A 13802-nucleotide genomic window follows, 5' to 3' on the forward strand; every position below is an offset into this window, starting at 1 on the left:
TGAACTGCCAAAGTTGAAGTTCCCATCAGAATATTCTTCCTATTGTTGTATCACACTATCACTTCCATGTTTTAGTAACATATAATTTTATTCTTAACCATTTATTTCTCATTTGGTTACGTCCTTTCTGTTTAACCTTTCAGTAAAAGTTCTCTGTAAATTTTCCACGACAAAATAATTAATAAGTTCAGGAAGTGTAGTTCTTTTTTCTTTTTTCAGATAAAGTATTTACTTTACAATTGGCCTATGTGATGTGCCTTTTACGATGGTACTAAAATTCTACTCCTTTAATGGTATATGGAGGAAATTATTGTTACTTCTTTTGTTTTTCTTTTTTTTTTTTGGGTAAAAGATTATTGTTACATCTTGTGATGAGTATAACTTTGAGAAGCTTTAAATTGTTTACATGCTTTCAAGTCGTTAAATTTTTCTAAATTTGTGCTTCTATAAAGTAATTTCTTGCAAAGAATTTTAAGGTACTATTCAATCAATTAATATACAGAGAACAATTAATGGAATGAAATAAATTTTGGTAACCATGAAATTTTTTTCCTTTTGTTAAAAATAGATTCCAAGCCTAACAAGAGAATATTTGGGCGTCGAAACAAAAATATTTACCATGATTTAGCTTGAGAGTCAAATTATGACAACTAATTTTTGGACAAAAGAATAAACAAATCCGCCCTTAAAAATACTTGATTCCCCCATCTGCAAACAATTGTGGAGTAAATTCATAAAATTTCTAACAACATGAGTTTACTTGACCGTTTGTTTGGATTGTGAATTATTAGAGATATTTTTACTGTAGCACTTTTTGTGATGTGATGTATGTGAGATAAAAAGATAATTGGGAAGATAAAAAGGTGCGTTGGAAATTGTAATGATGATGTAAGCAAATATATTTTGGCAAATAAACCGCAATCCAAACAACTCCAAAATTCATAGACTTGCATATTATTGCAGTTTATAATATCATTATTAACAAAAACTGCATTAACCAATTATTCATAATCCATAACACAAATAAAAAAAATAAAATAGATTATCCATACACGACCAAAATAAAAATCTATTTTTTTAAGAGTTTGTGTAGAAAAATGTACCGTAATGATTTGATGTATGTGAAGTAAAAAGGTGAGTGAAAAATATGTTGACGAAAAATGTAAAATTTTTTTTAACAGAAACCACAATGCAAACAAAGAATATAAGATTCATATGCCCAAAAAGGGAGAAAGATGCCCAACTTAGAAATTGTACTCCGAGTAGCTTCATCTTTTCACAACCCTAAAACCCTAAACCCCTAAAGTCCCGGAACTGCCGGCGGTAAAATCTCTCCGGCGAGCGTGTTTCTCAAAACCACGCTTTCTCTTAAAAGAAAAATCCCACAGCTCCACGTGTCCCTCTCTTGTTCATTCAAAAGCAAATGGCCGATCAAGCAACTACATCTTGGTGGAAGGAGCTCCCACTTGTATTCATCAGCCCACCAACGGCGTCGTTTGATGACCTCCCTCGAGACCTAGCCATCAACATCCTCTCAAGACTCCCCGTCAAAACCCTAGCCCAGTCAACAGCCGTCTCCCAACACTGGTATTCTCTGATCAAGAACCCTATTTTTGTCCGAGCCCACTTCACTCGTTCAATTTCTCAGCTAGCTGCTACTAGTACTGACCACTGCATTTTAGTCACTCCTAAGGAATTTTCTGATGAACCCACTTTGTCGATTTTCGCCGACAACGAAAATTATGACTTGTGCTGTAAAGTTAAAATCCCATTTCAGACCTGGTCGAAAACGGTACAAATTGTGGGTTCCTGTAATGGGCTTGTCTGTTTGACTGATGAGGTTGATTGTGCTTATGGCGGGGATGTTTACTTGTTTAATCCTGTTCTTAGGAAGTATAAGATCCTGAAATCTGAGTTTTCTTGTTATTGTGATTGGATGGAAAAGAATTTTTCAACTTATCCTGTTTTAGGATTCGGGTTTTGTGAGCGAGACAATGATTTCAGGGTTGTCAGGATTCTTTATTCAGCTCATCATGTTGGGGAGAAATTGAGGCCTAGGGTGGAGGTTTATAGTTTGAAGAGTGGGAAATGGAGGAGTGTTAGGGCTAAAATTGATCATATGGTATTTCGGGGTTGTAATGCTTTTGTTGATGGGTGTATTTATTGGCTTGCTGCTGAGAAGGCTCATGGTCGATTGTCGTGGGTGATGTGGTTTGATTTGGAGGATGAGGTGTTTCATGACGTGGAAATGCCAGAGAACTATGACAAGGATACTTGGGACGATAATTTGCCAGTTAATATCATGCGATGGAATGGTGAGGTTGCCATAGGTGCTATTGAACCAGGTGGGACAGGGAATTATGTCAAATGTGGCTTTTGGGTTTTGAAGAAGGATGATGGTGGGGAGTTGCTTTGGGAGAGGAAGTTTAAGCTAGTTTTGAAGGATGCACTGTGCGGGATTCCAGTTGGATTTACTTGGTGTGGGAAAGTTGTGATTGATGCTCTTGATAGAGAAGACCATTCACGTAGAAAGGCGAATGCTGCACTTACCAAGACAGTTGCACTTGACCTCAATGACATGAAATTCAAGGATCTTGCAGTGGATGGGCCTCACACAGTGGCTACTTGTTTCGAGGAAAGCCTTGTTCTGTTCTTGGACTAAAGTTATCCTCTTGCCTCCCCTGTAGGTATTTTTATCATCAAACCTTGATTTTTTCCTGATACTCCATTATCATACGAAGTTTCTGATTAAGCACCTGCACAATGAATCTTGATTGTTAGTTGAAAATTTTATCCTATACGTCGATGCAGATGTGTGTTTCTCATGGTTACTACACTGGTAGCATTTTGGGAAGTTTGTAAAAACAAGAGCTTTGTTTTCGATTACCCAAAACACGAAAACGTGTTCTTGAATGAGGATCGATTGAATTTACTCTTGTAGGCACATTGCAATGTACAGTCGTGCATGCTATATGTATTCCAGGTTCTGTTAAACTATTTTGGTACAAATAATTCAACCAATTTATGGTTGGATATATAAAAAATTGATTGTCGGGTTCAGCTCAATTAGTAGTCCTGTGGTTGTTTGCACTGAATCGAATGGACAACCTAATTCATATGTGGGTTCTGAAGGATTTTTTCTAGCTCTGGAGCTTGACATTTCAACTGTCTAAGCATCCATAATTGGATCACTAGTCGCCATGTCACATGTTGATTTTGTGGAGATACCTGTCTTACTTTTATTGTATTAACAATGGGGAGATATTTTTTTACTTGAGAGGGGTTTGTATGCTTGAGAGTGCTTGAAATCCTCAGGATGATTGTGAACTAGCAGCTTATGCAATCTGATTTTCTTTCTAAAAGTTTGCATTCGCAGAAAGCAGTAGTGTCCTGTTAAAAACGCAAAATGTGGAAAGGATTAAAAACTTGGTCATTAAAAATTGGGTTTTCTCATATCATTGCCCTTTTGGCTGGTCATTTCTCTCCTGCAGCACATACGGTTCTTAGCAAAAAGATTCATGGATCAGAATTATATGTTCTTTGTTCCCCTCTTTTATTCAGATTATGCAATCTGCCTTTATTTCTAAAACTTTGCATTCACAGAAAGCTGAAATGACATGTTAAAAATGCTAAATGTGGAAAGGATTGAAAACTTGGTCATTAAAGTTTTGGTTTCTCCATATTGTTGCCCTTTTGGCAGGTCTTTTGTCTCCTGCAGCACATATGATTCTTAGCAAAGAATCATGGATCGAAATTTTTAAGAGCTTTGTTCCCCTTTTAAATCAGAGTATAAGTCACATAGACCAATTGTTTTTCTGGCATGGTTGACTTTTTTATGTGCCACAAAATTTGCTCTTCGTTGACAGCAGTGCTTCACCACTGCACTTTCATTAACCGTAATGCTTCAATACTGCACTTTGAATCTGTGGATTGTCCGTCATGATTTGACAGGGAATTTGATTGAAGCAAAGCTCATGGATTGTTTTAGATCTTACACATTTATTTATAGTTTTGCTAGAAATTGAGAGTCAACTGTATGTTATAATCATAGTTTTTCTCAAGAAATAGTTGGTTGTATTTTTGCTCAGGTCTTTTTTCCTTTCCCATTCTCTGAACTAGCTTAACAACTGGACCTGCTTTTCTGATGCTTGGTTCCCCAGAGTACATGTCAGATCGTTAATTGTGAATATAGGTGTAATATAGTCAACTTGTTGTGAGATATAGCAGGCTTTGCTTGTATCCATTTTGGAAAACAAGTGGTGGACATCCTCAATGGGATTTAGTCATCTGAATGTCTGTTTCTTGAGTCATGGTACTTAAAATTTGCAATCATTTGGTGGAATACTGAAATGCATCTCTTACTGAAGATCTTCAGTTGCCTATGTATTGGAGCCGTAGTCTGTTTTGCTCGAAGTAAACTAACTTGCTTTGTGTTCTTTTGGTACTTTGTACAGGCAAGGACAAGATTAAGTGATCTTTGCTTGCTGATGATTATGGAATTTCCAGACTGATCCCAAACTGTGTAGTTGAAGTATGTAAAGTGAGTAGAGTGACTGCCTTGTGACTGCTGATTAAGATATTTGCTGCATGATCAGATGTTTACATCTGACTTACTAGGATGAATTGTTGAGGAGGTGTATCTTCCTGATCAGATGGCCACAGCTAACTTATTTGGTGGTTTATCGATTATGCTGCTCTAGATTATCAGGCGTTAAATCTTGTTCTAATCTTTTGTCTACACGTAATCACCCACAAACAAAACTTGATAACATGAGAATGGCCAAGGTCTACATTTGTTCAGCACCCATCACTCAGGATGTCGTTCCTGATGTATTACAGGGAGAAATGACCAGCGTTTCTCAGTCATCCAGAGTCGTCCAAAGCCCAGCAGTTGTTGGCATTATGCCTTAAACAAGGGGGAGAGGTCGAACCTCTTAATCAGAAACAAAACATGGAGTTGCAGCCCCTATAATATCTGCTCTAAGCAATTCCCTGAGCTCATGTGGCGGTTCTGTGATGATCTGCATCCCAGGTTCCTTGTTGACACTGGTTTTGGCCAGCCAATCTGCACATTTATTTCCTTCTCTCCAAACGTGTTGTAGCCGGCACTCCCAATCCCTGTTTCCATAATTCCTAATCTGACATATCAGATTGTGGAAAAGTGAATCCTGTCCTGCTCCTTGGATTAGGTCCAGTGCTGCCTTCGAATCCGTTTCCAGGATCACTCTCCTTTCTCCTGAGCTCCACGCCATTTCCATCCCTTTTGAGTACTCCCCATCGCTCTACTGTCGTATTGTCTGTTAGCCCAATATTCACTGCGAAGCCAGCTTTCCATCTATCCCAGCATTATGCCTTTCGTTGGCTTAGTCTCTTACCAAATTCTCATATTCATCTCCTATTTTCCAACCAGCTCTGGGGACAAGGTTATTGCGCTGAACTGAATTCCCCATGAGAAAGAAGTACCAGATGATTTCCGATAAGTTCTCTAGTGTATTTTGCAAATGAGCTTCTTTATCAAGACGCAAACAGCCTTGGTTGCCTGCCTAAACCGCCTCGCTGGAATGAGATCATTACATTTTTTTTCGGATCACTGCATACCTTGACTAAGGCTAATCACTAGTTGTAACTGCATAATCATGAGTGTCGTGAAGAGGATCGGCTTAAAGCAGCAAAAGAAGTGGGCCACAATGAAATGTTAATTGGGTACTGCGCAGCATTAAAAATATGAAAAATCGTTGAACATGTCATTCACTTTTGAAATGTTAATCTTACGTCTCTTGTAGATTTAAATTTGCAAAATTTGGTCCCAACGTAAGTTTTCAACTAATTTTTAATAGGGTTATTATCACTTTACCCCCTTAAACTATATCACTACTATCAGTTTATCCCCTAACGTTATATTTTAATCACTTTACCCTATAAGTAATTCAACTCAACATGTTAAGAAATTTTGGACAAAAATACCCTTTTATTTTATAGCATTATTACATTGTTATTATCGCTTTCTTCATTTGAATTATAGTGATACAATCGCTTTAGTTCCTAACATTATTTTCTAGACATTTTACCTTATTATTAATCTAACTAGTATGGTCAAAAAATTTTAAATATATTTACCCTTTTTTATATATAATTAAAAATAAAAAAGGTTGGAATGGTTATTCTTCCTTTTTTCACTTTAAGAGATCGAAAATTCTTTTTTTTTTCACACTTATTACTACTAGGAAAAGAAAAAGAGATAGGAAAGAAGGAGACAAAAAAATTAGATTTTGCAAAAAAAGAAAATAAAGAAAAGTCTAACATTATCGTATTACTTTAAGGTTATCAGGATTAGAATTGAAATTTGGTGGTAAACAAAAAAGTGAAATAATTTTAAAATAATAAAAGTATTTAATTCTTTCTTATTTGTAATTTTTAAAAAAAGAATTGAGCACTCTCTCTCCCCCTCCTCCTCTCCATATTTCTATTTTTTTTCAATATTAATAAGATTGCCAAGGAAAAAAATTAATATTTTGACTTTTTTTCTTGATACTAAAAAGAAGAAGAGTCACTCTAAATTTTTTATTATTTTGATTATGCAAAGAGAGGGTATTTTCTTCTAAAGTTTTTAACTTGCTAAGTTGGTTTAATGGTAGAATAAATTGTCTAAAAAATAATTCTAGGGTGTAAATTGATAATGAGACTATATTTTATGGGGGTAAAGTGATAATAATTTTAAGGGTTAAACATGTCTTTTCACTTTAATTAATAAACTCCATTAAGTTTGACCATTAGTTTTGGGGATAAAATGACTAAAAGATAACGTTAAGGGGGAAATTGATAGTAGTACCAAACGTTAAGGAGGTAAAGTGATAATAATCCTTTTTAATATGAAATCACCACACAATCAACATGTAGTCATTTTCTTTTATGTATAAATAGGTCAAATTCAACTTTTTTAGTGTAAAAAATGAATATGGATTAGGTCAAATTTCACTTTTTTTGGGAAAAAAAATGAATGTGGTTTGAGTCAGATTCTACGTTTTAGGAACAAAAATAAATATGGATTGAATAATTTGTTTAACTATAAATGAGATTTAACCTTTTTGTTAAAAAAAAAAGATCATATGTGGTCACTTGATGGATTAAGGATAAATTTTATCGACTTAATTTTGTAGGGGATACAAAGTTAGCATTTAAAAGTGAAGAACGAAAAAATTCGTTTGGCGAAATGTGAAAAACAAATTATATTTTAAACGATTTTTCCTTAAAAATAAAAATAATCTGAATTTGTAGTCCTTTCTTTTATTTTTTTATTTTTTTATTTTTTGAAGAGAGAATTTGAAAATTTTCCGGTGGGCTTCTTTTCTATCTCCTTAAAGTGTTTCAGTGTGAATTTACCTTTTTCTTGAAGGGACATAATATAGGAGGACCTATCAAAATTCACGTTTTAAGTGTATGTATGTCACAATAAATAAAACTAGCCAGCTGAATATTTCTCAAGGCTTTTATGCTTTTCATTTCAAGGGACAATTGATTATTGATCTAGGAAACAAGAAAATCAAAAAGTAATTGAGGAATATGCGATATTTTTCTATATCGTTTAGGAGGAAATGTTGGGGTAGTCAATTAAAAACCCTGAAAGATTGTTATCGTTAGGGGAAAAAAAAAAATTAAAAACCCTGAAAGAATAAAAAACAAAACGAAAAAGTAAAATCCGACTGGAACGTTACGACGTCGGATTATTCATACATTTCATTTCCGTTCTCCCGTTGAACCCTACTAAAACCCTCTTCTGTGTCCAATTTCAAGAAATAGCCCCAACAAGGGTTTAGAAGAAGGAAGTTAAAAATGGCGAGCCGTCTCGTTCATTTCCGACCGACGGCGAGACTTCGGTGGCTGTCTACAGCAACAGAAAGGGCAACGGCAACGGCAACGACAGCGACAACGGCTGTGACCCAAGATACAGCAACGGCTGTGACCAAAGACAAGCCTAATATCTCTCTGTTCAGGAAACTGAAGGAGCTGAATATTGGACCAGGCTCAGACGCTAATGTTTCAGTGGTTCTAGATGAATGGGCCAATGAAAGTCAGGCTAAACGATTCGATGTTGCTAGACAAATCAATTTTCTCCGATTCCGCAAACATTACCATCTAGCCCTCCAGGTAATTTCTTGAATTTGGTTATTTTCTTCTTTCTTCTTTTTTTTTTTTTTTTTTTTTGTAAAAATTGTTTCTTTAGGCATTCCTAGATTTGTGGATGAATGAATATGCGACACGTGAGATTTATGCTTTAGATGGTTTATTGTGCTTGTGGAGTGTATTTATTCAAATCAAGTTGCTGTATTCTTATTGGGTGCTAAATTGTTGTCATGTGGTGAAATTTTCTTTGTAATTGATATTAGTATGCATTCTAATCTTTTGTTTCGATTTGAATAAAAAAAACTTTGATTGTTTTATTCCTTTTCGAATGCTTAATATTCTTAGACAGATAGCGAATGTGATTGTGGAAAAGAGCATTACTTTATCATAGGAAGAAAAGTCATTTGTTGGGTATGCAAGAAGTGATTGTTTATTTGGGTAATATGGTCGGGTTGGAAACAGCATAGATGTGCTGTTTGTTAGCATTGACAACTATTTGTAAAACAGGGGAGGCATAGAATTTGGGTAGCAGATGATATGTTTATTGAACATTAGATGCTCAGTTTTTGTAGGAAGCTTTTTACCCTTATGGAAACAAAATCTGGGATGTATTCTTTTAATATGCTTGTTGAAAATAGGTAAAGGATCAAGCGTGGGTTGTATAGGAAATTGTACCTGTATACCAACAATGGGGATTGATGAGGAAGGAACGAGTTGAATTGTAGATTAAATTGTAGTTATCTATCAACTTCAGGAAATATATAGACTTTGCATAGACATCTGTTGAATTAATAATATCTTTTCCTTCCTTAGATGGCATTTTATTTGCTTCTGTTTGTTCTCAAACTGGATAGTTTGGTTTGGACTTTGTAATTGTTTTCCTTATCTTGTTACTAATGCAGCTATCAGAATGGCTGGAGAGCAGCAAGATTGAGATGAACAATGCTGACCGAGCTGTGCAGATTGACCTTCTTGCAAAAGCTAAGGGTATTGCTTCAGCTGAAGTTTATTTTGATGGTCTTCAGGGATCTGCAAAAACAAACAAAACTTATGGAGCACTTCTTAACTGTTACTGTAAGGAGAAAATGTTGGATAAGGCTGTCCAACTCTTTGCCAAGATGAAGGAGCTGAATTTTACTTCCACTCTGAACTATAACAATGTGATGTCTTTATACTTGAGCAGTAACCAGCCCGAACAAGTCCCTCTGCTTGTGCAAGAATTGGAGCAGAATAAACTTAAAGCAGATAAATATACTTGCAATCTGTTGATTAACAGCTATGCTTCCTCAAATGATATAAACGCAGCGGAGGAAGTTCTTGAAAAGATGAAGAAAGATAAGGTAAAGTATGATTGGTTCACTTATGGGAACCTAGCAACTATTTACGTCAATGCTGGACTTCTTCCCAAGGCCAAAGAAATGATAGGAGAGATGGAGAAATTTGAAAATGTGCGTGATCGTGAGTTTTTCCATATGCTAATCAACTTGTATGAGCTTATGTCTGACTTGGCTGGGGTTCATCATGTGTGGAACTCCCTCAAGTCAGTTTTCCCCTCCCCCAGTAACACTAGCTATCTCATCATGCTGTTGGCTCTGTTTAAATTGGGTGACCTGGAAAACCTGGAGAAGTATTTTAGAGAGTGGGAATCTCAATGCTCATTGTACGATGTCAGACTATTCAATGTGGTCTTGGAATCTTATCTTAATAGGAACATGATTGGGGAAGCTAATGCTCTCTATGAAAGTATGGTGACCAAAGGAATTGATCCCACCTTAGCGACACTGAATATTTTCACAATCTACCACATTAAGAATGATCAGATTGATTCGGCTCTGAAGTATCTGGAGATGGGTGCATGCAAGACAATCCCAGAGGAACATAGGTGGTTTCCTACAGATGAGACTATCAAATTGTTTTTAGAATATTTTGAGAAGAAAAATGATGCGACTAGAGCTGAGAAGTTTTGTAACAGCATGAAGAAGATTGGTCGTCTTGATTCTACCGTTTATGCATCTCTGCTTTCCAAAAGTTGATGACTAGATCACTGCATCGAAGTATAGAGGTGTTTCTGATTTAAATATGGCAGTGAGAAGAGGCCTTGACAATTTGATATTTTATACTGGCCTAATTCAAGTCTTGCAAGGAAATCGAGTTTATGTTCACAAATGCTATTGTGCGAAGCAAAGCTGGCCTGTACTGAAACCTAAACTATGGTGGTGTAAGACCCCCGTGTGCACGCCGCGGGGGGGGGGGGAATCTAAACTGTGGTCGAACGCAGTTATTATCACAATGAGCAATGTCGATTCCCTTGTATATTTGTACGTAGGACATTAGTTCTCCATATTCTGATCAACTTGCCTTTTCACTTCAGCGTTCTTTTCTTGGTGTTCTGTTGTTTTTTGTTTTTTTTTTTCAGCAATTGCCTCTGATGTTGAATCCCTGTACTAGATATCACAGCATTCATTGTTTAACCATCCAAGCAAACGAACCAAAGAAGTTTCTTGGCTCGTTTGCGCAATTTAAACTGATGACGATAGGATATTAGAACTGATTAATTATCATAATGGTGTTGTTAGAAGGTGGTTGATGATTGAAGTGGCCAGCATTAGGTTGAGGTTCCCGCACTGAGCATCAGATCTTGGGAAACAGTTAAGAGGTTCAATCTTTCTTGTGTTTTAGTATGATAATTTCTCAGGAGCAGCAGTTAAGTGCTTGATTAAAGAAGAAAATAAAGGAATAAAGGTATTTCAACAAACAAGATCGCCGTGTTTGGACGCTATTCAACTATTTCCTTTTAATTTTTTTTTATTTTGAGCATCCGGGATCCCTACTTTCAGTGAGATTAATCCGTATTCGACCCGAAAACACCCGCGGAGTTCGACTTATTTTTGACTATTCGGTATCTCCATATTTAGTGAGACTAATCTGCATTCGGCCCAAAAATACTCGCAAAGAGTTCAACTCTTATTCAGGATAAAGCTCTGACCCAGAACTTTTCAAAATATTACATATAGGAATCAAATTTATGACATTTTATTGGCGTTAACAACTCGCTTACTAATTGTCCCAAACTTACGGGTTATTTCCTTTTAAATTGTCTTATCAATCAAAGCCAGGATGAGTTGTTGTGGCACGTCTGCTGAAACAGCAAATACCACGTCACAGCGCATCCTCCACTGGGAACCTTTGAGAATATGCGAGCTACGGCATTTTGGGGGGTCAAGGCAGGAACAATTGTCATTGACCATTATTCTAAATAATGTACAAATTGTTACAGATAAATCTTGTACAAAAGAACAAACATAGTGTAAATTCTCGACACTTTTTAATGCACTTCGTATATTCTATTAAATATTATTATGTGAGAAGTAGATTTTATTGTTTAGTGAAAATCAATTTTGCATTAATCATGGCCATTAATTCATTATGTCGTCACAAGATGGTCACACACTCTAGTCATTGTGGCTTTTTGACCTTCTCCTAGACATGCCTCAATTTGCCTCAATTGTATCCTATCATTCCTTAGCCTCTAGACCAACCACTTGATGATAGGGTTATAAAATTCAACCCACTTAAAGGTAGGATTGATCAGTGTACACATACACACTCTATTACATGCATGTAACACACATAACAAAAATAAAATAGAATAAGATATGTATATTAACTTTAAGTATTAGTGATACTTCTTGTTTTTTAAGCGTAATTGATCTAATTGAAAAAAAAATGGTTAAAGAGGTAGGTTGCTTTTTTCCTTGGATGACTACATATGAATCTAATCTTCATTAACTGTATATAATGCATTTTCTTTGTCCAACTAGAAAAAAAAAAAGAAGAAAAAATTGCTTACTTGTAATTTTAGTAGATGAAGATATTCAAACTAATTTCAGGATTGATTGAATTTTCCACATATTGCATTCCGTGTATTTTACTACATGTTAACATGAATGATACAGAATTTGAATATGGGTCGACTTGAATATCACTCATAAGTCGAATTTCTTCATAAACCAAGAATTGAGTTTGAATTCAAGAATATGGTTTGTTATGTGAGTCGAGCTCAAGCATATCAAAACTCAACTTATAAAATCCAATTGACAGACCTATTTCACTGGAACAGTTAAAATGCTCAAATAAGATAAGTAGAATTCATTAACTTGATTGACAACAGTTCATGAAGGACCCTTTTATGTCCATTTGACTGTATTACTTTTGTCAAAAGCCAACTATTGAGCTTAGCAAGTATTTCGCCCCAAGTACCTGTTTTATACCCTGATAAGGATTTCGCACGAAAATTACCCTCAATGTGCACGATCAGGATGTCCTCCTAAGTCCTAGGGCTTATCCGATTTCATAACCAGTGTCCAAAGCTATTTAGGTCGGTTCTTGAGCTTGTCTTAATTGATCAGTTTAATTGAAATGCTTGAAACCCCAAAACTTTGGTATATCTACCTCTTTGAGTATATGGAATTCTTACAATCTTATATTCATCTGTTTGGCTGAGATAACCAAATCCCAGAGCCAAGAAACTACTATGCCTATTTGAATGCTTTATGTTAATGCTTGAAGAGGAAATGCACTTATATTTTCTAATGCAATGATTCCATAAATATGGTTTACCCAATGTAGTAGATGGTATTTCTTTTTTATTGGCAGAACTTTGGTTTTAGCACAAAGGAAATTGGAGGCTTTGACAGGGCTATAAACCACATGAAATGTACCTGTTGGTTACTCTAGGGTAAGAGATGAATCTGAAAAGTTGGAGTTCAAGTTCACCATGGTAAGGAAGCCAGATCAAACAAGTCCCGTGCCTGAGTCACCTACTGAAGCAAGTAAATCATCAACAGTGGAAGAGAAGGCATGGAACTATATATAGCTGCTATGCCTACGCCGCCAGAGAAGATGAAGCTCATTTCTTCTGGGAATGCAAGGACTAAGAAGAAACCACAGCAGTGCATTAGCAATTCAGTGTATGGTGGTTGCAGCAGCGGCAGCTACAAGAGGGAATCCTCGCATCCCAAGCTCAAGGCAAATGGCTGAAGCCATAACCTGGAGATGCTTTTGGATAAACCTGCTACTGGTAATCAAAGCATACCATCCTTTTGGATACACACATGAGACGGATCAAGCTTTCAGCTGGAAGCTACAACAGTATTGTAACAATCACCTCGAAAGGAAAGTCTGGAATTGTTTCGTGTTTCTTGGACTGGAATCTAAATAGTTCGCTTGGGTTTTTCAGATTGTGAGGTGTTATGAAAATAGAGAATTTTTGAACCTATAGTTATACCTAAAAAGTTGCTGCTACTATACACAAAAAAAGAAGATACAAAACCCATCCAATTTTAATACTTTGGAACTTTTATCGATTGTGAACAAAATGGCTGACCAGAAACGTCCTGTTTTTCCTATAGAAATCATCACTCCGTTATTGATCCAGCTACCTCCTAAGGTCTTGATGAAGCTCGTGCACCTTTCAAGATCACAGAAGAACTTGATCGGAGACCCTAGTTCTCTACGGCAAAATTTGAAAGATTCTCAGCAAAAGGTAATGGATATCTCTTGTATTTGACTACGGAGTTATAACCCGGGGACTTTCAAGTTGATTGACGATAGATCATTCCGATATTTGTTTAGATTTAAGAATGCCATTTTTTTTGGTCCACTCCTCTTTTTCCTTCCTC

The 13802-nt window shown here is 36.0% G+C and overlaps 2 protein-coding genes across 3 annotated transcripts; both read left to right on the top strand.

The window, feature by feature from the left end:
- The first annotated feature begins 1285 nt into the window (after nt 1–1285).
- Nucleotides 1286–4727, top strand: LOC113764196 (putative F-box protein At3g10430). Of its 2 annotated transcripts, none has more exons than XM_027308285.1 (2): nt 1286–2687; nt 4455–4727. In XM_027308285.1, exon 1 carries the CDS (start codon nt 1424–1426, stop codon nt 2660–2662), a length of 1239 nt encoding a protein of 412 aa, XP_027164086.1. In that variant the 5' UTR covers nt 1286–1423; the 3' UTR covers nt 2663–2687; nt 4455–4727. The 2 variants fall into 2 exon arrangements, with proteins under 2 accessions (XP_027164086.1, XP_027164088.1); XM_027308287.1 differs by having other exon boundaries at nt 1287–2683.
- Nucleotides 4728–7822: 3095 nt separating this feature from the next.
- LOC113762342 (pentatricopeptide repeat-containing protein At4g01990, mitochondrial-like) lies at nt 7823–10511 on the top strand. Its single transcript, XM_027305742.1, has 2 exons — nt 7823–8145; nt 9024–10511. The coding sequence occupies exons 1-2, from the start codon at nt 7831–7833 to the stop codon at nt 10152–10154; spliced, it is 1446 nt and encodes a 481-aa protein (XP_027161543.1). The 5' UTR covers nt 7823–7830; the 3' UTR covers nt 10155–10511.
- Nucleotides 10512–13802: the final 3291 nt, after the last annotated feature.

Source organism: Coffea eugenioides, chromosome 2, assembly GCF_003713205.1.
Source record: "Coffea eugenioides isolate CCC68of chromosome 2, Ceug_1.0, whole genome shotgun sequence".
Classification (NCBI taxonomy): domain Eukaryota; kingdom Viridiplantae; phylum Streptophyta; class Magnoliopsida; order Gentianales; family Rubiaceae; genus Coffea; species Coffea eugenioides.

Bases quoted from the DNA above. Each gene is read 5' to 3' on its own strand.
- LOC113764196 (XM_027308285.1), top strand. From the start codon at position 1,424: ATGGCCGATCAAGCAACTACATCTTGGTGGAAGGAGCTCCCACTTGTA.
- LOC113762342 (XM_027305742.1), top strand. From the start codon at position 7,831: ATGGCGAGCCGTCTCGTTCATTTCCGACCGACGGCGAGACTTCGGTGG. The intron at 8,146-9,023 runs GTAATTTCTTGA...TTACTAATGCAG, and splicing joins ATTACCATCTAGCCCTCCAG to CTATCAGAATGGCTGGAGAG.